Source organism: Phoca vitulina, unplaced genomic scaffold, assembly GCF_004348235.1.
Source record: "Phoca vitulina isolate PV1807 unplaced genomic scaffold, GSC_HSeal_1.0 scaffold26, whole genome shotgun sequence".
NCBI classification, from domain to species: domain Eukaryota; kingdom Metazoa; phylum Chordata; class Mammalia; order Carnivora; family Phocidae; genus Phoca; species Phoca vitulina.
In genome coordinates this window covers 26,887,502-26,911,003 of record NW_022589729.1, presented here as the reverse complement: position 1 = coordinate 26,911,003, position 23,502 = coordinate 26,887,502, and the positions used below count along the sequence as shown (strand labels likewise).

The following is a 23,502-nucleotide window of genomic DNA, read 5'->3' as shown; positions in this document are numbered from 1 at the left end:
GTGGAGGTCAGAGTGAGAGATGGGAGAAGTTTGTCATATCGTCTCAACATGACATCTTGATAGGAAAACCTATTCTACCTCAGGATTCTTGCTTCTCCTGCCCTCTAAAAAGAGGAAAAGAACATATTCACTTATATTTCACCATCTCAAATTTACCAGGCAGGGCTGGGTTTCATCCAAAGGTGGTAAGCAATATTACTGCAGAAGATTTAGAAACTTGGGTTTCATAAACAGGATATAGGGGAGACTCAGAGAGAGTTTAAGTCCTAATTCTACTTTTGTCTCAACAGGTTATTTCAAGGATATAACTGTTCTGAACCTATTTTCTCAAATTGAGAGGTTGATTTTTGCTTCATAGGTTTTGGTTAATTTGAGGTTATTTTTTGCCTCACCATTCGTGTTTCATTAAAATATGAGACATACCCTTAGCTGTGATCTGAGTTTCCCATTCTCCTTACAGACAGGAAATTAGACCCTTCACTCCCCATTGATGTGCTGCTAACCTCTGGTCTTAAACAGACAACCACCACGCTTGGTCTTTCCACATTCTGAGAACACACACACACACACACACACACGGTGTTTTATGCAACTGCAGTTGATTTCTATGAAGTCACATTCCAGTCTAATGAGAGAAAAATCTGAAACCGGTTTTAGAACCAAGAGAAAATTTATTCATAGGTGCATTTCTATTACCCAGTCTGCTCAGCTGCAATGTTAGGACAACATTTTTGCCTCCAACTCAACTTTCTTTATTTCCAGAGAATATTTCAGTTCCTCCATTGTTAAGCCATTTTCCTTTAATCTTTGCACAAAGTTCTCTATGGCTTTGCAAAGTTCTTTATTCTCCTGAAAGGCAAACTGAAGAAAAGAAAAAAAAATTTTAAGCTACAACTTAAGAACTGAGATCCAGCTGTGTAGTCTGAAGCTAATGAGTAGTGGTTAGGTCCCTGACTAGGGGCTCCGAACCCAGCAGCTTAAATACAAATCTGGGTCTTCAACATGATAAATCATTTAAATCTTCTGGCTTTTAGATACTTATTATTATCCCAGCAATAAATATAAACTAAAAGAGGGATCTCAGTGAAAATGATTTGTTCAGTGGTTTTTGGAATCTAGAAGAATTTTAGAGATTTTTCACATCAGTGCATACAAGTCTAAGACACGAGTTTATAAAGCTTGCTCTGTAAAGTCCATGAGACAATAACTCCTACCAACAGGTCTCATGAGGTGTTTGTGATGATGGTGGCAAATGAGAACTTCCATATATAAAAATGTGAGTTAATAGTTTATGAGCCCCTGTCTAACCAACCCTTCAAAAACATCCCCCACTGAACAGATATTTACTGAGCATGAGCCAGGAGTGATGCCAGGCCCTGGAGATACAACTGTGAACAAGACAGACAAAAGCCTACTACTTACGAGTGCCTTCTCAAACTCCATCTGTGGAATTGGTTTGGGAGCTTCTTGGATCAACTCACAGACTGGAAGTGCACTGCTCCACTCCCCGTCAATGCACTGCTGGTCCCGTGTGCCCACTAAGTGGTACCTGAACAGAAATCAGAATGGCAACAACACTTAGACTTCCCACCTTCTAAACCGGGCAACTAAGCCTGGTTTTGTATAGCTGTATTTCAGTATTTCCTACTGTGATAGAATCCACCTCCCTGAGCCTTAATGCATGCTTAAGTGATTTCAGTATTACCAAACAGTAATCAACTAAAACCACTCTCCTTGGGGGCGGAGAGGACCCAAGTGACAATTCAACCCATAAAACATGGAGAAGTGAGAAATTCTGAATATGTGTGTTTACACAGTTGTTGGGTGGGGAGGGTGAGGGAGGAAGCATGTCATCATTCAATAACTTAAAAAAGCATCTGCCATCTACCCTCTAAAAAGGAGTGGAAAGCTAGAGATAACCCTCAGATAAGTCTTATGAAGGAGCTACAGCTTTTAATCAGAAAAACATAAGAGCTGACGGCAAAGTCCACTACGAGTATATTATGACATTGAAATGTTAATGTGGAGACATGACCCTGAGTTAATAAGACTGAAGCCAAGGAAAGAGTAGGTCTGTAAGGTGGGTGATCAGGTAGTCTAAGGTAAGGTTATTAAGGCTCTATAAGTCATTCTCTTTCTTTTTCTTTCTTTTTTTTTTTAAAGAATATATATATTATTCAAGTAACTGCAAATAGGAAACCAGATTGGGGGGGAGCAGGCTGGAACAATCAATAAATCACTCTTTCTGCAGTTCCATATGTTCTATATTTCTTTGAGTTTTTGTTCTGAGATTCTTTAGAAAAATATACATTTTAAATATCTTCTCTAGGATAAATAAAAGGATCAGTCTATCTTCTAGAGATTAGGGAGAGCTGGCCGTGGGCTAAAGCAACTCTCAAAATCAGAATGAGCTCGGATTCCTGAGGGAGTAGGAAATCTGGGTGTTAGGTGAGATGGACTGGGTCCTTCCCCAAAACAATGCTACCAGTCAATGGGCAAGATCTTGCATTTGAAAGGCTGCATGCACTTACCTGTCTTCACAGTGATAAGTAATGGTAGAACCTGAGTTGAAATCTCTTCCTTCAAAATAGCCATGAGTGGGATTCCCAGGAGGGCCACAGTCTCCTGAGAAACAGGAGTACAAGAGTGATAGTCATGAGTTGTACTCAATTAACAGCACCCCCTAACTGTAACCGTCCATGCGGGATCTGGGGACACATTCTCCATTCATTTCCTTCTGGTCAAATGGTATTTATCCATGGGAAAGACCCCCTCCCCCTGCTTATCCTCTGAGTCATTAGCAATTTGAGAGTGCTATCTGATCGGCATGAGCTTGAGGAAAGGAAGTTTAAGTTGTAGAGACTGACAGTGGACAAGAAAAAAAAAATTAAACCAGAGGTAGAGGTGGGAGAAATAACTCCCGGAGACAGGAAATAAATGGTGTGAGTTCAAATGGAGGCTGACATTCTCTGTGGGACAGAATTTTGCGATATGAGACCTGCAGAAACAAGGAGAATGCAGAGGGGAGCAAACAAGAGGAGTCTATAAAGAGAGGTGGACAAAGTATTAGATGTTGTGAATTTTGGTTCTTCCACTAACCACTATTTCATCCTTCTTGGCTTCCCTCCTAAGCTATAAGATGAGCAGTTTAAATAATATTATCTCTAAAGTTCCTTTGAGCTCTGACATTATGAGTCTAAACATGGTGATCCAGATTAAAGTGTAAATTAAGAATGATTATGCAGATGTATACTTACGGAAATATAAATACAAATAGTTGTATTCGACTATTCAAAACAAAAAGTTGAGTAAAAACAGCAAAGCATAAAAGAACATGTATTACTATAGTACATAGTAGATAATACTATTTCTACAAATAGAAATGTAATTAAATAATAGCTTATAATACTATTTTTGTAAACACACTCATGCATAAACATATATGAACGGAAAAAAAGGCTGAAAATTACATATCAAGGTATTCTGTTATTTATGGGTAGTAGGTTTGTAGGTAATTAAATGTTTTCTTTTGTTTTCTGTATTTTTTCTACAACACAGGTGTTTTCTTCGAGCAGTTAATAAATAACTTTTAAAGAGCCCAGATGTCCATCGACAGATGAATGGATAAAGAAGATGTGGTGTGTGTGTATATATATATATATATATACAATGGAATATTACACAGCCATCCAAAAAAATGAAATCTTGCCATTTGCAATGACGTGGATGGAACTCTAGGGTATTATGCTAAGTGAAATAAGTCAATCAGAGAAAGACAATTATCATATGATCTCACTGATATGTGGAATTTAAGAAACAAAACAGAGGATCATAGGGGAAGAGAGGAAAAAATAAAACAAGACGAAACCAGAGAGGAAGACAAACCATAAGAAACTTTTAATCATAGGAAACAAACTGAGGGTTGCTGGAGGGGAGGGAGTGAGAGGATGGGGGTAACTAGGTGATGGACATTGGGGAGGGTATGTGTTGTAATGAGCACTAGGTATTATATAAGACTGAAGAATCACAGACCTGTACCTCTGAAATCAATAATATATTATATGTTAATTAATTGAATTTAAAAAAAGATCAAAAACTGAGTTCAAAGCTGTATAGAGGAAAGGAAAAGAATTTAAATGAATTGATTAAGGAACTCCAGTTTATACAGTGCTCTTCTGGTGACTTTTAAGGGTACAGTTTTGAACTGAAGGAGATGATATAGATCTTGGGTCTAAGCAGAAAAAAATCTGTTTTACTCAGGGACCTCAGGAGCTTCCCCTAAAATTGGGCAATGAACTAACACAAAAAGACAGATTCTGCATTTCAGAGCTAGATAGGAAGTATCAAATTAAAAGAGAGTAAAACAGAAAAGCCTGGAAGAAATAAATACTTTAAACTTGTGTCAAACTAATGATGATGGTATATGCTTGTAATTTAACTGCGTGTTGTATATATGCATGTTTTAAGTAACCACAAACTCCCTAAAAGAGGCTAACTGTAGTTTGTGCTTTTAAACTGCCTATCTACTATATCCTTCACAAAAATTAACTCAAAATGGATCATAGGCTTGAATGTAAAATACAAAACTATGAAACACCTAGAAGATAATGTAGGAGAAAACCTAGATGACCTTGGGTATAGGGAAGGAAGCCTTTTTAGATATAACAGTAAAGACACCATCCATGAAATAATTAATCAGCTGGAATTCATTAAAATTTAAAACTTCTGTGCTATGAAAGACATATCAAGAGAATGAGAAAACCAGCCAGAGGCTGGGAGAAAATACTTTCAAAAGACAAATCTTATAAAGGACTGTTATCCAAAATATACAAAGAACTCTTAAAACTCAACAATAAGAAAACAATCTGATTTAAAAGTGGGCCAAAGACCTTAACAGACACCTCACCAAAGAAGATATACAGAGGGAAAATGAGCATATGTCATCAGGAAATGCAAATTAAAACAATGAGATACCACTACACAGCTATGAGAATGGCCAAAATCTGGAATGCTGACGACACCAAATGCTGATGAGGATGTGGAGCAACAAGATCTCTCATACATCACTGGTGGGAATGCAAAATGACATAACCACTCTGGAAGAGAGTTTGATGGTTTCTCACAAAACTAAATATACAAGATCCAACAATTGCACTCATTGGTATTTATCCAAAGGAGTTGAAAACTTATGTCCCCACGAAAACCTGCACCTGATATCTATAGCAGCTTTATTCATAATTGCCAAACTTTGGAAGCAACCAAGATGTCCTTCAGAACTAACCGGGTGATGGGTATTAAGGAGGGCACATGTGGTCATGAGCACAGGGTGTTATACACAACTAATGAATTGCTGAACACTACATCAAAAATTAATGATGTATTATATGTTGGCTAATTGAACATAATAAAAAAAAAAGGTGAATGGATCAATAAACTGTGGTACATCCAGAAATAGGGTATTATTTGATAAAAGAAAATGAGCTATCAAGCCATGAAAAGAAATGGAGGAAATTTAAATGCCTATTACTAAGTAAAAAAAAAAAAAAAAAATCTGAAAAGGCTACATACTATATGATTCTAAATATATGATACCATGGAAAAGGCAAAACTATGGAAACAATAAAAATGTCAGAAGATATCAACAGACACCTCTCCAAAGAAGACATACAAATGGCTAACAGACCCAAAAAAATGTTCAACATCAGTAGCCATCAGGGAAATACAAATCAAAACTATGAGATACCACCTTCCACCAGTCAGAATGGCAAAAATTAACAAGACAGGAAACAAGTGTTGGCGAGGATGTGGAGAAAGGGGAACCCTCTTACACTGTTGGTGGGAATGCAAACTGGTGCAGCCACTCTGGAGAACAGTATGGAGGTTCCTCAGGATGTTAAAAATAGAGCTACCCTACAACCCAACAATTGCACTACTAGGTATTTACCCCAAAGATACAGATGTAGTGAAAAGAAGGGTCACATGTACCCCAATGTTCATAGCAGCAATATCCACAATAGCCAAACTGTGGAAGGAGCCGAGATGCCCTTCAATAGACGAATAGATAAAGAAGATGTGGTTCATATACACAATGGAATATTACTCAGCCATCAGAAAGGATGAATACCTATTGTTTACATCAACATGGATGGAACTGGAGGGTATTATGCTAATTGAAATAAGTCAAGCAGAGAAAGACAATTATCATACGGTTTCACTTATATGTGGAACATAAGGACTAGCGTGGAGGACCACAGGGGAATGGAGAGAAAACTGAATGGGAAGAAATCAGAGAGGGAGACAAACCATGAGAGACTCTGGACTCCGGGAACCAAACTGAGGGTTACAGTAGGGAGTGGGGGAGGGGGATGGGATAACCGGGTGATGGGTATTAAGGAGGGCACGTGTGGTCATGAGCCGTGGGTGTTATATGCAACTAATGAATCGCTGAACACTACAACAAAAACTAATGATGGCTAGTTGAACATAATAACAGGAAAAAAAAGGTCAGTGGTTGATAGGGGTAGGGGAAGTAGAGAGATGATAAATGGAGCACAGAGGATTTTTAGGGCAGCAAAAATACTCTATATGATATTATAATGGTAGATATATGTCATTATGCTTATGTCCAAACCCACTGAATGTACAACACCAAGAGTGAGTCCTTAGGTAACTATGGATTTGGGGTGATCATGATATGTCAATATTGGTTCATCCTTGGTTTAAAAAAAAAAAAGGTACTATTCGGTGAATGATGTCGATAACATGCATGTGTGGGGGTGGGGAGTATATGGGAAATCTCTGTACCTTTCCCTCAGTTTTATTATGAAACTAGAAGTGGTCTAAAAAATTAAGTCCTTAAGTAAATAAATCTGTAATGTTAGATATGTACCCTTCCAAATAAACTTAATTTTTTGTTTTATATTTTTAAATTTGAAATTCTGGTTAGAATTACATTGTAATACCAGTCTATCCATCCAGGATCATGGCATATCTTTTCTTTTATTTAAGTCTTATTTTATGTCCTTCAGTAAGTTTTCATATAGGTCTCATGAGTGAAACTATTTTACATTTCAGTATTCATCTCATAATTATTGTTAGAAAGCCTGGTGATGGTATTAAGGAGGGCACATACTGCATGGAGCACTGGGTGTTATACGAAAACAATGAATCATGGATCACCGCATCAAAAACTAATGATATAATGTATGGTGACTAACATAACATAATAAAATTAAATTAAATTAAAAAAAAAGAAAGTAATACTATTGATTTTTCAATATTTACTTTTTGTCCAAGAATAACATTTTTTGGTAGAATTTCTTGGATCTTCTAAGTTTATTTGGCAAATAAATATATCCTGTGACCCACCAATCATTCTAGGAATCTAGACTACAGAAATAATAGCATAGACATAAAAATATATGTATGTGTATCTATAAATATAACATTCATTTTAGCATTTTTGTAATAGCAAAAATACAGAAATAGAATAAATATTCATCAATACTAGAGATGTGGAATAATAATGTGGTATAGCCACATTATTATTTAAAAGCAGGAGATAGAAAAAAAAAAAGCAGGAGATAGAGTCACATACACTGATCTGAAAAAAGATTACCATGTATAATGTTACACCAAAAAAAGCAATTAAAAAAATACATAAAGTCCCATTTTTGTAGGTATATATGTGTGTAGATATGTGTGTATGCTTTTGTTTGTTTAAAATGTCTGCATAAACATAAAAGTCATGAAACAAACACAACCAGCTAAGTCCCTCTGAGAGCTGTGAATTACCGTGTCAGAAGGAGATACTTTCCAACTCTTATTTTATGTAATTTTGCAGTGGATGAGTTATGGTCCCTTTTCCCCTGTTTTTGTGTATTCTTCAAATAAGAACTTCAAGTCATTATCATGAATTTTTTTTTTCAAATGTCAGATTCCCCAAACTATCCCGTGTTGGACTTAGTAGGACAGGAATCCTACCTGAAGGGGGGGGTGGGGGGGGACGGAAGCGTTTATTTTTTGGATGCTGTTCGTTTCACTGGAACACATCATTCGAGGTGAGGCTTGGCTCTGTGAGCCCCACTTGTTTCTGGGCTGCTTCCTAGCTCCCAAAGCTTCCCAGGTACAGAAAATGAGGTATCTGATTGGTATCTTTGGATTTGCACTCACTGCTTTTGCAGACGGGTAAGGAAGGCATCCAGGTGTGGTTGGCCAGGCACCGACTCCAACTGCTGCCCTTGAGGATATAGTGCTCATTGCACTTAAAAGTGATTTTGTCACTCACATTCACAGGACCCAGGGAGCTGGGTTCGCCGTTCACCAGCACCGGGTCAGGACAGTGGCCCACTGAGGAAGAAAACAGGAAATGATCTGAGAGGACACCACTACAAAGGTGAGACCTCCAACTTCACTGAGAAATCAGAAGTCAGAACTAAAACAGTGCTTTTTTAAAAAAATTTTTTTATTGTTATGTTAATCACCATACATTACATCAGTAGTTTTTGATATACTGTTCCATGATTCATTGTTTGTGCATAACACCCAGTGCTCCATGCAGAGCGTGCCCTCCCCAATACCCATCACCAGGCTAACCCATCCTCCCACCCCCCTCCCCTCTAGAACCCTCAGTTTGTTTTTCAGAGTCCAACGTCTCTCATGGTTTGTCTCCCCCTCTGATTCCCCCCTTCATTCTTCCCCTCCTGCTATCTTCTTTTTTTTTTTTCTTAACATATATTGCATTATTTGTTTCAGAGGTACAGATCTGTGATTCAACAGTCTTGCACAATTCACAGCGCTCATCATAGCACATACCCTCCCCAGTGTCTATCACCCAGCCACCCCATTCCTCCCACCCCACCCCACCCCCCACTCCAGCAACCCTCAGTTTGTTTCCTGAGATTAAGAATTCCTCATATCAGTGAGGTCATATGATACATGTCTTTCTCTGATTGACTTATTTCGCTCAGCATAACACCCTCCAGTTCCATCCACATCATTGCAAATGGCAAGATCTCATTCCTTTTGATGGCTGCATAATATTCCATTGTATATATATACCACCTCTTCTTTATCCATTCATCTGTCAATGGACATCTTGGCTCTTTCCACAGTTTGGCTATTGTGGACATTGCTGCTATAAACATCGGGGTGCACGTACCCCTTGGATCCCTACATTTGTGTCTTTGGGGTAAATACCCAGTAGTGCAATTGCTGGATCATATGGTAGCTCTATTTTCAACTTTTTGAGGAACCTCCATACTGTTTTCCAGAGTGGCTGCACCAGCTTGCATTCCCACCAACAGTGTAGGAGGGTTTCCCTTTCTCTGCATCCCCCCCAACGTCTGTCATTTCCTGACTTGTTAATTTTAGCCACTCTGACTGGTGTGAGGTGATTCTCATTGAGGTTTTGATTTGGATTTCCCTGATGCCAAGCGATGTTGAGCACTTTTTCATGTGTCTGTTGGCCATTTGGATGTCTTCTTTGGAAAAATGTCTGTTCATGTCTTCTGCCCATTTCTTGATTGGATTCTTTGTTCTTTGGGTGTTGAGTTTGATAAGTTCTTTATAGATTTTGGATACTAGCTCTTTATCTGATATGTCCTTTGCAAATATCTTCTCCCATTCTGTTGGTTGTCTTTTGGTTTTGTTGACTGTTTCTTTTGCTGTGCAAAAGCTTTTTATCTTGATGAAGTCCCAATAGTTCATTTTTGCCCTTGCTTCCCTTGCCTTTGGCGATGTTTCTAGGAAGAAATTGCTGCGGCTGAGGTCGAAGAGGTTGCTGCCTTGTTCTCCTTTAGGATTTTGATGGACTCCTGTCTCACATTTAGGTCTTTCAACCATTTGGAGTCTATTTTTGTGTGTGGTGTAAGAAAATGGTCCAGTTTCATTCTTCTGCATGTGGCTGTCCAATTTTCCCAACACCATTTGTTGAAGAGACTGTCTTTTTTCCATCGGACATTCTTTCCTGCTTTGTCGAAGATTCGTTGACCATAGAGTTGAGGGTCCATTTCTGGGCTCTTTATTCTGTTCCATTGATCTATGTGTCTCTTTTTGTGCCAGTACCATACTGTCTTGATGATGACAGCTTTGTAATAGAGCTGGAAGTCCGGAATTGTGATGCCGCCAGCTTTGCTTTTCTTTTTCAACGTTCCTCTGGCTATTCAGGGTCTTTTCTGGTTCCATACCAATTTTAGGATTATTTGTTCCATTTCTTTGAAAAAAATGGATGGTATTTTGATGGGGATTGCATTGAATGTGTAGATTGCTCTAGGTAGCATTGACATCTTCACAATATTTGTTCTTCCAATCCATGAGCATGGAACGTTTTTCCATTTCTTTGGGTCTTCCTCAATTTCCTTCATGAGTATTTTATAGTTTTCTGAGTACAGATTCTTTGCCTCTTTGGTTAGATTTATTCCTAGGTATCTTATGGTTTTGGGTGCAATTGTAAATGGGATCGACTCCTTAATTTCTCTTTCTTCTGTCTTGCTGTTGGTGGATAGGAATGCCACTGATTTCTGTGCATTGATTTTATATCCTGCCACTTTACTGAATTCCTGTATGAGTTCTAGTAGTTTTGGGGTGGAGTCTTTTGGGTTTTCCACATAAATTATCATATCATCTGCAAAGAGTGAGAGTTTGACTTCTTCTTTGCCGATTTGGATGCCTTTGATTTCTTTTTGTTGTCTGATTGCTGTGGCTAGGACTTCTAATACTATGTTGAATAGCAGTGGTGATAGTGGACATCCCTGCCACGTTCCTGACCTTAGGGGGAAAGCTCTCAGTTTTTCCCCATTGAGAATGATATTTGCTGTAGTTTTTTCATAGATGGCTTTTTTTTTTTTTTTTAAGATTTTATTTATTTGACAGAGAGAGACACAGCAAGAGAGGGAACACAAGCAGAGGGAGGGGGAGAACTAGAAGCAGGCTTCCCACTGAACAGGGAGCCCGATGCGGGGCTCAATCCCAGGACTCTGGGATCATGACCTGAGCCAAAGGCAGATGCTTAACGACTGAGCCACCCAGGCGCCCCTCATAGATGGCTTTTATGATATTGAGGTATGTACCCTCTATCCCTATACTCTGAAGAGTTTTGATCAAGAAAGGATGCTGTACTTTGTCAAATGCTTTTTCTGCATCTATTGAGAGGATCATATGATTCTTGTTCTTTCTTTTGTTAATGTATTGTATCACGTTGATTGATTTGCGGATGTTGAACCAATCTTGCAGCCCAGGGATAAATCCCACTTGGTCATGGTGAATAATCCTTTTAATGTACTGTTGGATCCTATTGGCTAGTATTTTGGTGAGAATTTTTGCATCCATGTTCATCAGGGATATTGGTCTGTAATTCTCCTTTTTGATGGGGTCTTTGTCTGGTTTGGGGATCAAGGTAATGGTGGCCTCATAAAATGAGTTTGGAAGTTTTCCTTCCATTTCTATTTTTTGGAACAGTTTCAGAAGAATAGGTATTAATTCTTCTTGAAATGTTTGGTAGAATTCCCCTGGGAAGCCATCTGGCCCTGGGCTTTTGTTTGTTGGGAGATTTTTGATAACTGCTTCAATTTCCTTAGTGGTTATAGGTCTGTTCAGGTTTTCTATTTCTTCCTGGTTCAGTTTTGGTAGTTGATACATCTCTAGGAATGCATCCATTTCTTCCAGGTTATCTAATTTGCTGGCATAGAGTTGCTCATAATATGTTCTTACAATTGTTTGTATTTCTTTGGTGTTGGTTGTGATCTCTCCTCTTTCATTCATGATTTTGTTGATTTGGGTCATTTCTCTTTTCTTTTTGATAAGTCTGGCCAGGGGTTTATCAATCTTGTTAATTCTTTCAAAGAACAAGCTCCTAGTTTCTTTGATCTGTTCTACTGTTCTTGTGGTTTCTATTTCATTGATTTCTGCTCTGATCTTTATTATTTCTCTTCTCCTGCTGCGTTTAGGCTTTATTTGCTGTTCTTTCTCCAGCTCCTTTAGGTGTAGGGTTAGGTTGTGTACTTGAGACCTTTCCTGTTTCTTGAGAAAGGCTTGTATTGCTATATACTTTCCTCTTAGGACTGCCTTTGCTGCATCCCAAAGATTTTGAACAGTTGTGTTTTCATTTTCATTGGTTTCCATGAATTTTTTTAATTCTTCTTTAATTTCCTGGTTGACCCATTCATTCTTTAGTAGGATGCTCTTTAGCCTCCATGTATTTGAGTTCTTTCTGACTTTCCTCTTGTGATTGAGTTCTAGTTTCAAAGCATTGTGGTCTGAAAATAGGCAGGGAATGATCCCAATCTTTTGGTACTGGTTGAGACCTGATTTGTGACCTACGATGTGATTGATTCTGGAGAATGTTCCATGGGCACTAGAGAAGAATGTGTATTCCGTTGCTTTGGGATGGAATGTTCTGAATATGTCTGTGAAGTCCATTTGGTCTGGTGTGTCATTTAAAGTCTTTATTTCCTTGTTGATCTTTTGCTTAGATGATCTGTCCATTTCATTGAGGGGGGTGTTAAAGTCCTCCAGTATTACTGTATTGTTGATGTGTTTCTTTGCTTTTGTTATTAATTGCCTTATGTAATTGGCTGCTCCCATGTTAGGGGCATAGATATTTACAATTGTTAGATCTTGTTGGATAGACCCTTTAAGTAGGATATAGTGTCCTTCCTCATCTCTTATTACAGTCTTTGGTTTAAAATCTAATTTGTCTGATAGAAGGATTGCCACCCAGCTTTTTTTTTGGTGTCCATTAGCATGGTAAATGGTTTTCCACCCCCTCACTTTCAATCTGGGGGTGTCTTTGGGTCTAAAATGAGTCTCTTGCAGACAGCATATTGATGGGTCTTTTTTTTTTTTTTTAAAGATTTTATTTATTTATTTGACACAGAGAGAGAGAGAGGAATCACAAGTAGGCAGAGTGGCAGGGAGCGGCAGAGGGAGAAGTAGGCTCCCCGCTGAGCAAGGAGCCCGATGTGGGACTCGATCCCAGGACCCTGGGATCATGACCTGAGCTGAAGGCAGACGCTTAATGACTGAGCCACCCAGGCGCCCCAATGGGTCTTGTTTTTTAATCCAATCTGATAGCCTGTGTCTTTTGATTGGGGCATTTAGCCCATTTACATTCAGGGTAACTATTGAAAGATATGAATTTAGTGCCATTGTATTGCCTGTAAGGTGACTGTTACTGTATATTGTCTGTGTTCCTTTCTGGTCTATGTTGCTTTTAGGCTCTCTCTTTGCTTAGAGGACCCCTTTCAATATTTCTTGTAGGGCTGGTTTCATGTTTGCAAATTCCTTTAGTTTTTGTTTGTCCTGGAAGCTTTTTATCTCTCCTTCTATTTTCAATGACAGCCTAGCTGGATACAGTATTCTTGGCTGCATATTTTTCTCATTTAGTGCTCTGAATATATCATGCCAGTCCTTTCTGGCCTGCCAGGTCTCTGTGGATAGGTCTGTTGCCAATCTAATGTTTCTACCATTGTAGGTTACATATCTCTCCTCCTGAGCTGCTTTCAGGATTTTCTCTTTGTCTCTGAGACTCGTAAGTTTTACTATTAGATGTCAGGGTGTTGACCTATTTTTATTGATTTTGAGAGGGGTTCTCTGTGCCTCCTGGATTTTGATGCCTGTTTCCTTCCCCAAATTAGGGAAGTTCTCTGCTATAATTTGCTCCAATATACCTTCTGCCCTTCTCTCTCTTTCTTCTTCTTTTGGGATCCCAATTATTCTAATGTTGTTTCGTCTTATGGTATCGCTTATCTCTTGAATTCTGCCCTCGTGATCCAGTAGTTGTTTATCTCTCTTTTTCTCAGCTTCTTTATTTTCCATCATTTGGTCTTCTATATCACCGATTCTCTCTTCTGCCTCATTTATCCTAGCAGTTAGCGCCCCCATTTTTGATTGCACCTCATTAATAGCCTTTTTGATTTCGACCTGGTTAGATTTTAGTTCTTTTATTTCTCCAGAAAAGGTTTCTCTAATAACTTCCATGCTTTTTTCAAGCCCAGCTAGTATCTTTAAAGTCATGATTCTGAACTCTAGATCTGACATCATACTAATGTCCATATTGAGTAGGTCCCTGGCAGTCGGTACTACCTCCCTCTTGTTCTTTTTGTTGAGGTGATTTTTTCCATCTTGTCATTTTGTCCAGAGGAGAATAGATTAATGAGAGAACAAAATGCTAACAGGGTAACAATGTCCCCAGAAAATATACTCTAAACCAATCAGAAAAGACCTGAAGCTGGGGGAAAAGAAAGGGAAAGAAAGAAAAAAGAAAAAGAAAAAGATAAAAACAAACAAAAACAGAACAAAACAAAAAAAAAACCCAGAATATGATCAAATATGAGCAGGCTGGTGCATAGATCAGTGCCATACACTAGATTTTGGGTGTATTTTGGTCTGTTAGAGGAAAGTGCTCCCCAAAATTTTAAAGAAAGAAAAACTTCCATGTGTACAAAAATAAGCATTGATATGATGAAGGGATGGAATATGACTGTGAAGATTAAAATTATAAAAAATTTTATAAAAGGAATTGATAAGGAGTTGTTTGAAAAAAGAAAGAAGAGGATTTTTTAAAAAAAGAAAAAAAAAGGAGAGAATGTGATCAGGCAGGAGAGTAGAACAAAGCCAGACACTAGAGATTTAGGGTATATTTTGATCTGTTAGAAGAAACTGTATCTCAAAATTTTAAAGAGAGAACAACATATATATATATGCCAAAAATAAGGGTAACTACTATGAAGGGATAGAATATGACCCTAAAAATGAAAAATAAAAAATTTTTTTAAAAAAGGGATTGATAAGATGTTGGTTGAAAAAGGGAAAAAGAAAAATTCAAAAAAAAAAGACAGTTAAAAAAAAATTAACTTTGAAAGACTAAAGAATCATGGTAAAAAAAGCCATGAATTCTATGTGCAGTATTCCCCTAGCACTGGAGTTCTGCCGTTCTCATTGATCAGTAAACTTGGTCTTGGCTGGCTGTTCTCGCTGATCTTCTGGGGGAGGGGCCTGTTGCCGTGGTTCCCAAATGTCTTTGCCAGAGGTGGAATTGCCCCGCCCTTGCCGGGTCGGGCTAAGTAATCTGCTCGGGTTTGCTCTCAGGAGCTTTTGTTCCCTGCAAGCTTTCGGTACAGCTTTGGAGGCGGAGAGTGAAAATGGCGGCCTCCCAATCTCCGCCCCGGAGGAGCCAAGAACTCAGGGCCCCGCTCCTCAGTGAGCCCCCAGAGAAAAGCAGACAGTCACTCCCGTCTCCCCGGTCTCCGGCCGCACTCCGTGCTCACCCGGCCTGTGACCGCGCGTTTCTATCTCTGGCACCCGACCCCGTGTGGAGTCTCCAAACCCAGCAGATCCCTGTGGTGTGCTCCCACGCCGCTCCTCCCGGGGGACGAAGGGGAGTCTCCCCGGATCTGCCGCTTGTTGGGTTCCTACTGGGGGAGCAGTGGCCCGACTGTGCCGCGGATCACGGTTTATGGCAACCCCGAGCTGAGAGCCCACGTGTCGGCTGCGTCTCTGCAGCCGGCTTACCTGCTCCGATACCTGGGAGCTCTGCCGCACTCAGGCACCCCCGGTCCTTCTGTGACCCCGAGGGTCCTGAGACCACACTGTCCCGCAAGGGTTCCATCCCTCGCTTAGCCACTGGAGCGACGTCCCTCAGCAGAGCCGACTTCTAAAAGTTCCAATTTTGTGCTCCGCGGCTCTATCACCTGCCAGAAGCGGCCACGGAGGCCCCCTCCCCCGCTGTCTATCCTCTCGAATATCACCTCGGATTCACTTCTCCGCACGTCCTACCTTCCAGAAAGTGGTCACTTTTCTGTTCAGAGTTGTTGCTATTCTTTTCTTCGATCTCCTATTGAGTTTGTAGGTGTTCAGAATGGTTTGATCCCTATCCAGCTGAATTCCTGGGACCAGACGAAATCCAGGTCTCCTACTCCTCTGCCATCTTGCTCCGCCCCTCTAAAACAGTGCTTTTTAATAGGGACTACAAACTGCGCTGGTACCTAGTACCAAACTGTATCGATGCTGGATGCGAAGAGAGTAGGTTGGCCTGAGAGTGGCCAGGAAAGGTCTTGGTCATGCACAAGGGTGACAGTTGGCACTTGAACTTACTAAAAGTAATTAAGCCTAGAACTGGAAATGATCAACAGTGTGTTCATCCTCCTATTCAGCACTGCTGAAAACTCTTCACCCTATGTTTGAGGCAAGGGTTCCCTTCCTTCTCACCCAGTGAAATGTACACACCACTCATCATGTTTTACTTTGTTTCATTTTGCTTTTCCCAGGTGAAAAAAAACAGGAGAGAATGCAGAGAGAGTTGAATTTGGTCATATAAATAAAGGATAAACATATTGGTGTGGAGAACAAACCCAGTTAGTCCTAAAAATAGTAATAATAATGAGGATATTGACTAGTGACTCTCTGTCTCTACAGACACCACAAATGAGTTTTGTGAACTTGAGCAAATCACTTGGATCTCAGTTATCACCTCTGTAAATTGAGAACATAAATTTTTCCCAATTTGAAAGTTATATAATGGATGAAATAGAATATGACATATTTACTTCAAAATAATAATGCAAAACAGAATTATAGAAGATAAAAGATTAGTTATATGTGGATAATTGTTGAGTTGATTTTACTCTTCCGTCTTTTGTATATGTTTAAAATTTTTTAAAACATAAAAATTTTAAAGGAGTATGATATTAAACAAATTATAGCCCCCAAAAAGGTAGTTTTAATATATGGAAGAAATCCTTTTCTTCCTGCAGGTTGATTGTGTCTATTAATTCACTTAATTAATTAGTGTAATCAGGACTGAGCAAGAGCTGATCATGTAGCTTCTAAGAGAAGTTCTATCCTAGAGTGCTTTAAAAATGAATTCCTAGAAATTGAGAAATTTTTCTTTCTTTCTTTCTTTCTATCTTTTTTTTTTTTTTTTTTTTTGACAGAGAGAGAGAGACAGAGAGCAAGCAAGCACAAGCAGAGGGAGTAGCAGAGGGAGAGGGAGAGGGAGAAGCAGGCTTCCCTTGAGCAGGGAGCCTGATGCGGGGCTCGATTCCAGGACCCTGGGATCATGAGCTGAACTGAAGGCAGATGCTTAACCAATTGAGCCACCCAGGCGCCCTGAGAATTTTTTTCTTATAGTTTGAACATGGCCTGCTGGAAGTAGGATGTGAAAGAATCAAGTCGGATAAGAAGATATACAAAGAAAGAGGAAGATCAAACTTACGTCGACATGTGGGAACAGGAGCATTCCACTCCGTAGAGGCATTGCAAAAAAGGGTTTTCTCTCCTACCAGGTGGTAGCCCTTGATACAAACGTAAGTCCCCAGAATTTGTCCTTCTCCCTCCTCTATAACAATTATGCCATTTTCCACTGCGGAAACTTCTGGACAGCTCTCTATTGGAAGGAGAAAGATAACAGAGTCACTTGACATATCATGTGCTGTGAGGAAGCCCTGTTAGACCGCCATCCAAGTGTCTTTTTGCTGGATTATGGATTCTGATTCCTTGTTCTCTTCCATGTCTATGTCCATCCACTCCCCTCCCTTCCCAATAATTCCCAAAGTTTTGTTTCCAAAAGGATAACTGGATTCACTCAAATTCAGCCATGTTATTTACCCCTAAAGAAACAATCCCCTTTCCAAAGAGCATTCCTGGAGTGTATAACAGATAAGACTTCTCCAGATTTTGAAATTGGTACTTTTTGCTCCCAGAACAGAAAAAGAAAGTAAACAGTTAACCATCCACGTCATAGAGCAGAATCATCATTAAATATTTACTAAGCCCCTGTGGCACCTGGGTAGCTCAGCTGGTTAAGCCTCTGCCTTCAGGTCATGATCCCAGGGTCCTGGAATTGAGCCCTGCATTAGGCTCCCTGCTCAGGGGGGAGCCTGCTTTCCCTCTCCCTCTGCCGTTCCCCCCTGCTCATGCTCTCTCTCTCTCCCTCTCTTGCTCTCTCTCCCACTCCTTGTCAAATAAATGAAATTAAAAAAAAAAAAAAATTTACTAAGCTCCTACTGAGTACAGAGCATTAGGCCAAGTAATTTGAGATTTTTCAATAAATGAAATACCTTTCATTAATTTAAATTTCATTAATTTAAATTTCATTAAAACCCTAGACAGAATGCCTCATAACCCATAGACCGATATCAAATACCCTATAATCCAATCTTAAGCATACGCACCATCTGAGGCAGAAATCAGCCACACAACCACAAGATAGCACACAAACGGAAAAACCATCTTGTGATCAGTTGCTTGACCCAGGCTGGAATGAACCCAAACCAGACAACACCTGGTTTGGATCAAAATAGATCTTCTCACACCACTTAGGACACCAACCACTTCCCTCCTAGAGAAGAGGTTGTCCTGATTTCTCTTCCTTGGAAGAATTAAAAAAGAAAAAAAAAATCCTACAGCAGGAAATATGAACAGCTATGAGGAAATTAGTACAGGGAGGGATTCTGCAAAAACACACAGCGGGGGAGAGGCTGACCAGCTGCCAGTTTTAAAACTCAGTTTTAGAAATCACCAGGGTTCCGTTATGCAAATCCAGTTGACCAGTTCCTTTGAATTGCAGGCTTATCCTGCTACAAAAGACTTGGACCAGAGGGTTTAGCCATGACCCTTACTTCTGTCAATATTTGCTAGTGTTTACAGTCCAGCTTCTGCAACACCCTCCAGCTTTGCAGGTTGGGGCGGGCGGACCAATCTCTGGTGCTTTCCCAACTGAAACCCAGCTCTGAGCACCACCTCATCCCTGTCTCTCACATAGCAGGTGTCCTGGCAGCACCCAACACTGAAAACTGGAAAAGCTCAAGGAAGTAAACTAACCTCACCTTGTCTCTGACCTTCTAGATCTACAGCTTCCCAGCAAGGAGCTGATCCTGATTATGTCCAAACCTGAGAAAAACTCCAAAGTCCTACAGCAACACCTTGTCCGCATTTGCCAGGCCTGCCGTCAGGGTTCCCATTCTGTGGATCTTTGGGGGTCAGGATTTAGCCTGAGTCCAGAGTCAACCAAATGAACTGAGGGAGATGAGGGAAAAGCCTTGGTCTCAGGAATTAAAACATGTGAAATTGCTTTGGGGCTCCCACCCTCTCCTTCATGACTATTACAACAATTAGTTGGTTGTCCCCGCTCCAATGATAAAATTGGGGGTAAAGTCCCTCCAAAATTTTAGGTTTTAATAAAATAATATAAAGCATCATAATAAATATAAAGCATAAGGACACAGTAAGGTCTTAACTGTTTTTCTCTTCTCTGTCCAGTATCATTACTTTATGATGATTTGTTCATGTCTTTTTCCCACAGGAGACTGTTAACAACTCGAGGACAAGGATCATGCCCCGTGTGTATTTCCTTCTCGGGCACTCCATAAAATGCAGAATTGTCTGCTAGGTAAATAAGAGCAATGCAGGACAAATAACAAGAATATAGTCATACAGAAACTCTACCACAGCCCCTTGAATCCATATTGATAATTTATCATTTATTGTATACTGCCTTTATGGTTTTTCCATAGCTTATCCTCACTCAACAAATATGTGAGTTCCTATAGTGCAAGCACCTTTTATTTTTTTAAAGATTTTTATTTATTTATTTGTCAGAGAGAGAGAGAGAGGGAAAGAGAGAGCACAAGCAAGGCGGAGTGGCAGGTAGAAGGAGAAGCAGGCTCCCCGCTGAGCAAAAAGCCCAATGCGGAGCTTGATCCCAGGACCCTGGGATCATGACCTGAGCCAAAGGCAGCTGCTTAACCAACTGAGCCACCCAGGCGCCCCTGCAAGCACCTTTTAAAGTATGGTTCTCGAAAGAGTAAGTAACATGACGCTCATATAAATATACAATGAATACGTGTCAAAGATTTTATTCAATCCATTAATGAGAGAAATATTAAGTTGCTACAACTAATTCAAAGAATTTGAGGAACAGATATTTATGTATTCAAGTCAAAGTCCTTCAGAAGTGCCTTTTTTTTTTAAGATTTTATTTATTTGACAGAGAGAGATAGTGAGAGAGGGAACACAAGCAGGGGGAGTGGGAGAGGGAGAAGCAGGCTTCCCACCAAGCAGGGAGCCTGACGGGGATCTAATCCCAGGACCCTGGGACCATGACCTGAGCCGAAGGCAGATTTCCAACGACTGAGCCACCCAGGCACCCCCAGAAGTGACTTTTCTAATTGATGTGAAACTGGTTAATATCACACATGGCAACAAACTTCAGTATTTGGAATGAGCTTTTCTAACTGATGGAAATTCATTGAACCTCTACTGGACAAAATTCATTTGCCTTGTTATCAGGAATATTTGCATTGTTTTCAGAAAAGAATTATTTGCATTCCTATCCATTTTCTACCATTAACCTCTAGTCTTATAGAGTTATAAAAAGACTAGTTAATGGAAAATTGATCAAAATTACACACGCCTATGAAATCAATAATCCCAGAGAGGGTCTACAAAGCAATACTCAGGAACCCATTGAAAAATTCCTCCAGTGATTTTTTTTGTCTCTTTTGTCAGGTTTGGAGTAATGTTGCTTAACGCACCACATATTCTACTTCTTGAGGCATACAAGTTCCCCAGCATCTAATGTATATATTTGTACAACAAATTATTTTAAAAATAGTGTAAGAAAATTTTGCTTACTCTTAAAATTAGGAATTTGTTTATTCCTAAATGAGAAATTCCTAAATTCCTAATAAAATAGAGCATTATTACAAGAAATAATTGGAAATAATCCTTCATCTGAATGGTTTATTTTAGATTCAGATTAGGGTTTTAGAAAGCATACCATATTATTTATAATATTGCCTTAGTAATATTTCTCTATGAAATGTAAAAGTATTTACACTAAGTGAGATATACAGAGACTATAAATATCCTCACAAAGTTTAAGTCAGATTTTCCTGTCAAATAAATTGGAAGAAAACTTTGTTTTCAAAGCTTTTTGGATTTGAGGATTACATATAAGGGATTTTAGGATTATACGTTTTATTACGAGTGTCCAAGCTTAGCAAAATTAATAAATGAGAATTCACACACCCTTCTAGACCTTTGGACATTAAGGGCAATTTGGTCTAATCCAGATTATTTTCTGGAGAATTGAGGTAACAGTCCTCAAGTGCAATTGTACTGACTGGTTCGCTTGCTCAACAAAAGAATGCGCAGAAGCAATTGGTGAAGAGATAAGGAAGTGAGCAGGGAAGTCAGCAGGGCCTAGGCTAGCGGTAGAGGTGTGGGGAGTTAAACTGCAGTGTGTGTGTGTGTGTGTGTGTGTGTGTGTGTGTGTGGTTTTAAGAGAATTGGAAAAAGACGACTTTAAGTTCTCTAGTAGGTTATAATCAGATCCCCTTTGGTCTTTGTCAAGATAATTCCAAAAAGATTTAAAATGCTTTTCCAACAATTTTTTTTTTTTATGTATTGAGTTGATGTTTCTTGAATGCCTCACCAAGAAAAACCTGGGCCAGAAAAGTAGCCTTTATGCAGATTACATGAGATTAAAACTAACAGAAATTTTTTAAAGCTCTAATTGTTCATGAAACATTGTAGTCTGAGCTTTGATTGTGAGTCAAGACAGACATGTGCTATGGCAAGAAGTTAGTGTGGCCTTTGTGCTCCTTCCAGCTGACTGAAATGCAGACAGGATTCCTGTAGCTCGAATAGCTACATTGTACTAGGGGGTAGATTCCAACACATTTTGAGGATGATGAGTGAACACGATAGAAGGATAGAAGGACTGTAAGACAGAAGGTCTTGGATGATTGAGAAAGCTCCATTCCAGCCCTAGGCTGCTTATCTCCACACCTCATTGTGGGGGAGAGTAACCTTCTGTCACATAAAAGGTGCTGTTATTCTGTGTTTGCAGGCACCTTCACCTTCTAATCTGAAACACTGATCAATGCAAAAATAAATAAATAAATAAGGCTCTACCAGGGTTTGAGTAAAACGACCCAGGAATTTAAATTTGGAAAAGAATGGTTAATAGACTTTATTAAATTGTGCCAGAGACTGTTTCCCTTTCCATCCATAAATTCTGAAAAGGCGACGGACAAAAGAGGAGACGCTCTGACAAATGAAAACGGAATGTAAAATAAGGTAAGAAGATCACTAAGGAAGAAAATCCAAGTGGCTTAAGAAGCTGTTCTCTGAAAGTAGGCTGGATGCTCGATGATGGCACTACCTGTTCAGAGGTGAGGCCCTATTAGCTCTGGAACGCTGCTTCGGCGCTGCTTCGCAAGGGTTCCTATGCTTGTGAAATTATTTCATTTAATTCCGAGGAGAAGCTCGTCTCTCAAATCTGACCGAGTTTTCGCAGGGAAGGTACAGCATACCACCAAGAGGGTATCGAGGTGCCCTTGGGAATTCAGAAGGGAGCTCGGAAGTGAGGTGTTCCACCTGTGGAGACTGGGACCGTGTGGCACTGGCTTAATGAGAACAAAAAATGCACTTGGCACCCTGAGGTTAAGAAAAATAAAATATCACCCCCCCGCCCCCGGCCCCGGCTGCCCCAGAGGTTAGTGATGCTATCTTGTGATAATCCATTCAAATTCCTCAATATTCTACAGTGTCCGGTTTTAAAAAGTAAGCATTTCCGAATCCCACATATTCTTCCCCCTGCTTAAAAAAGTTAGTATCAAACGGATGGATTTTTTTTTTTTTAAATGTCAAAGAAAAGAAAGGGAAATGGGGTGTGTATACATTATCATCTAGCTCCTGCTTTGCTACCCTGCGGTCATGACGCCCGCTCCACTGAATGCGAAAGTGAGGTGTATCTAGCTTTTGTGGGGGAGAGGGGCCTCGGCTTTTGTCAAATCCTCAGATGAGTTCAAGACAATGAATGTAGGTTGGATGGTGGGAATACTTCAAGACCATGAGGCATGGTGATGGGCGAATGCTGGACTGCCATGGGAAGTGCCAGTGGGCTTGTCACCGATCAGGGCAAGCTAGTGAGGCTGGCCTCCTCACAGACAGTCCCCAGAGAAGACCCTGGAGAGGCTGAACACATGAGGGAATAATTAAGGCTACAGAAATAAGGCAAATAATGACCATCACCCAACACTGGAGCATTCTCTGAGGAGTCATATTCTACTTCTGGTATCTTTATGAAGTTTCCAGCTACATTTAAAAACAGCATGTTATATGTTTGTTGGGCCCTCACTGTTACACATCTTACCATTTACCTTGTTCTGAGGTAAGTCACTTAATAAGGGTGTTCATTCACCTATTTGTGAAATAAGAATGATCCCAGATGTGCTTTTCCCTCTACAAATGATGGTTTGATGGCCGGGTAATGTAACACCTGCAGAAGTGCTTGGAGATCTTTCCAAGGACAGGGGACAGGGACTTGGTTTTACTCACTGCATGAAAACCAACAGATGATCATTAAATATTTGTTAAATAAATTAATAAAGCTCCAGAATGTCAATAATATATGGCAATAATGATCCCACTGATATCATTTTGAAATGCTAATGTAACTTGATAAAGGCAGGAGTCACCAATTCAAGCACTAGCTAG

General features: G+C 39.8%; 1 protein-coding gene across 1 annotated transcript; it reads right to left on the bottom strand.

The window, feature by feature from the left end:
* Positions 1 to 680: 680 nt before the first annotated feature.
* On the bottom strand, positions 681 to 18,489 carry C4BPB (complement component 4 binding protein beta). Its single transcript, XM_032422324.1, has 6 exons — positions 18,171 to 18,489; positions 17,213 to 17,383; positions 8,173 to 8,349; positions 2,532 to 2,625; positions 1,423 to 1,549; positions 681 to 861 (listed from the first exon to the last, which is right to left on the bottom strand). The coding sequence occupies exons 1-6, from the start codon at positions 18,226 to 18,228 to the stop codon at positions 718 to 720; spliced, it is 771 nt and encodes a 256-aa protein (XP_032278215.1). The 5' UTR covers positions 18,229 to 18,489; the 3' UTR covers positions 681 to 717.
* Between the last annotated feature and the right edge of the window lie 5,013 nt (positions 18,490 to 23,502).

Excerpts from the sequence above, each read along its gene's own strand:
- C4BPB (XM_032422324.1), bottom strand. The coding sequence starts at position 18,228 with ATGGTTTTTCCGTTTGTGTGCTATCTTGTGGTTGTGTGGCTGATTTCT. Across the intron at positions 17,384-18,170 it reads GCTGATTTCTGCCTCAGATG|AGAGCTGTCCAGAAGTTTCC; the intron begins GTGCGTATGCTT and ends TCCTTCCAATAG. Across the intron at positions 2,626-8,172 it reads CTTACCCGTCTGCAAAAGCA|GAGACTGTGGCCCTCCTGGG; the intron begins GTGAGTGCAAAT and ends CCTGTTTCTCAG.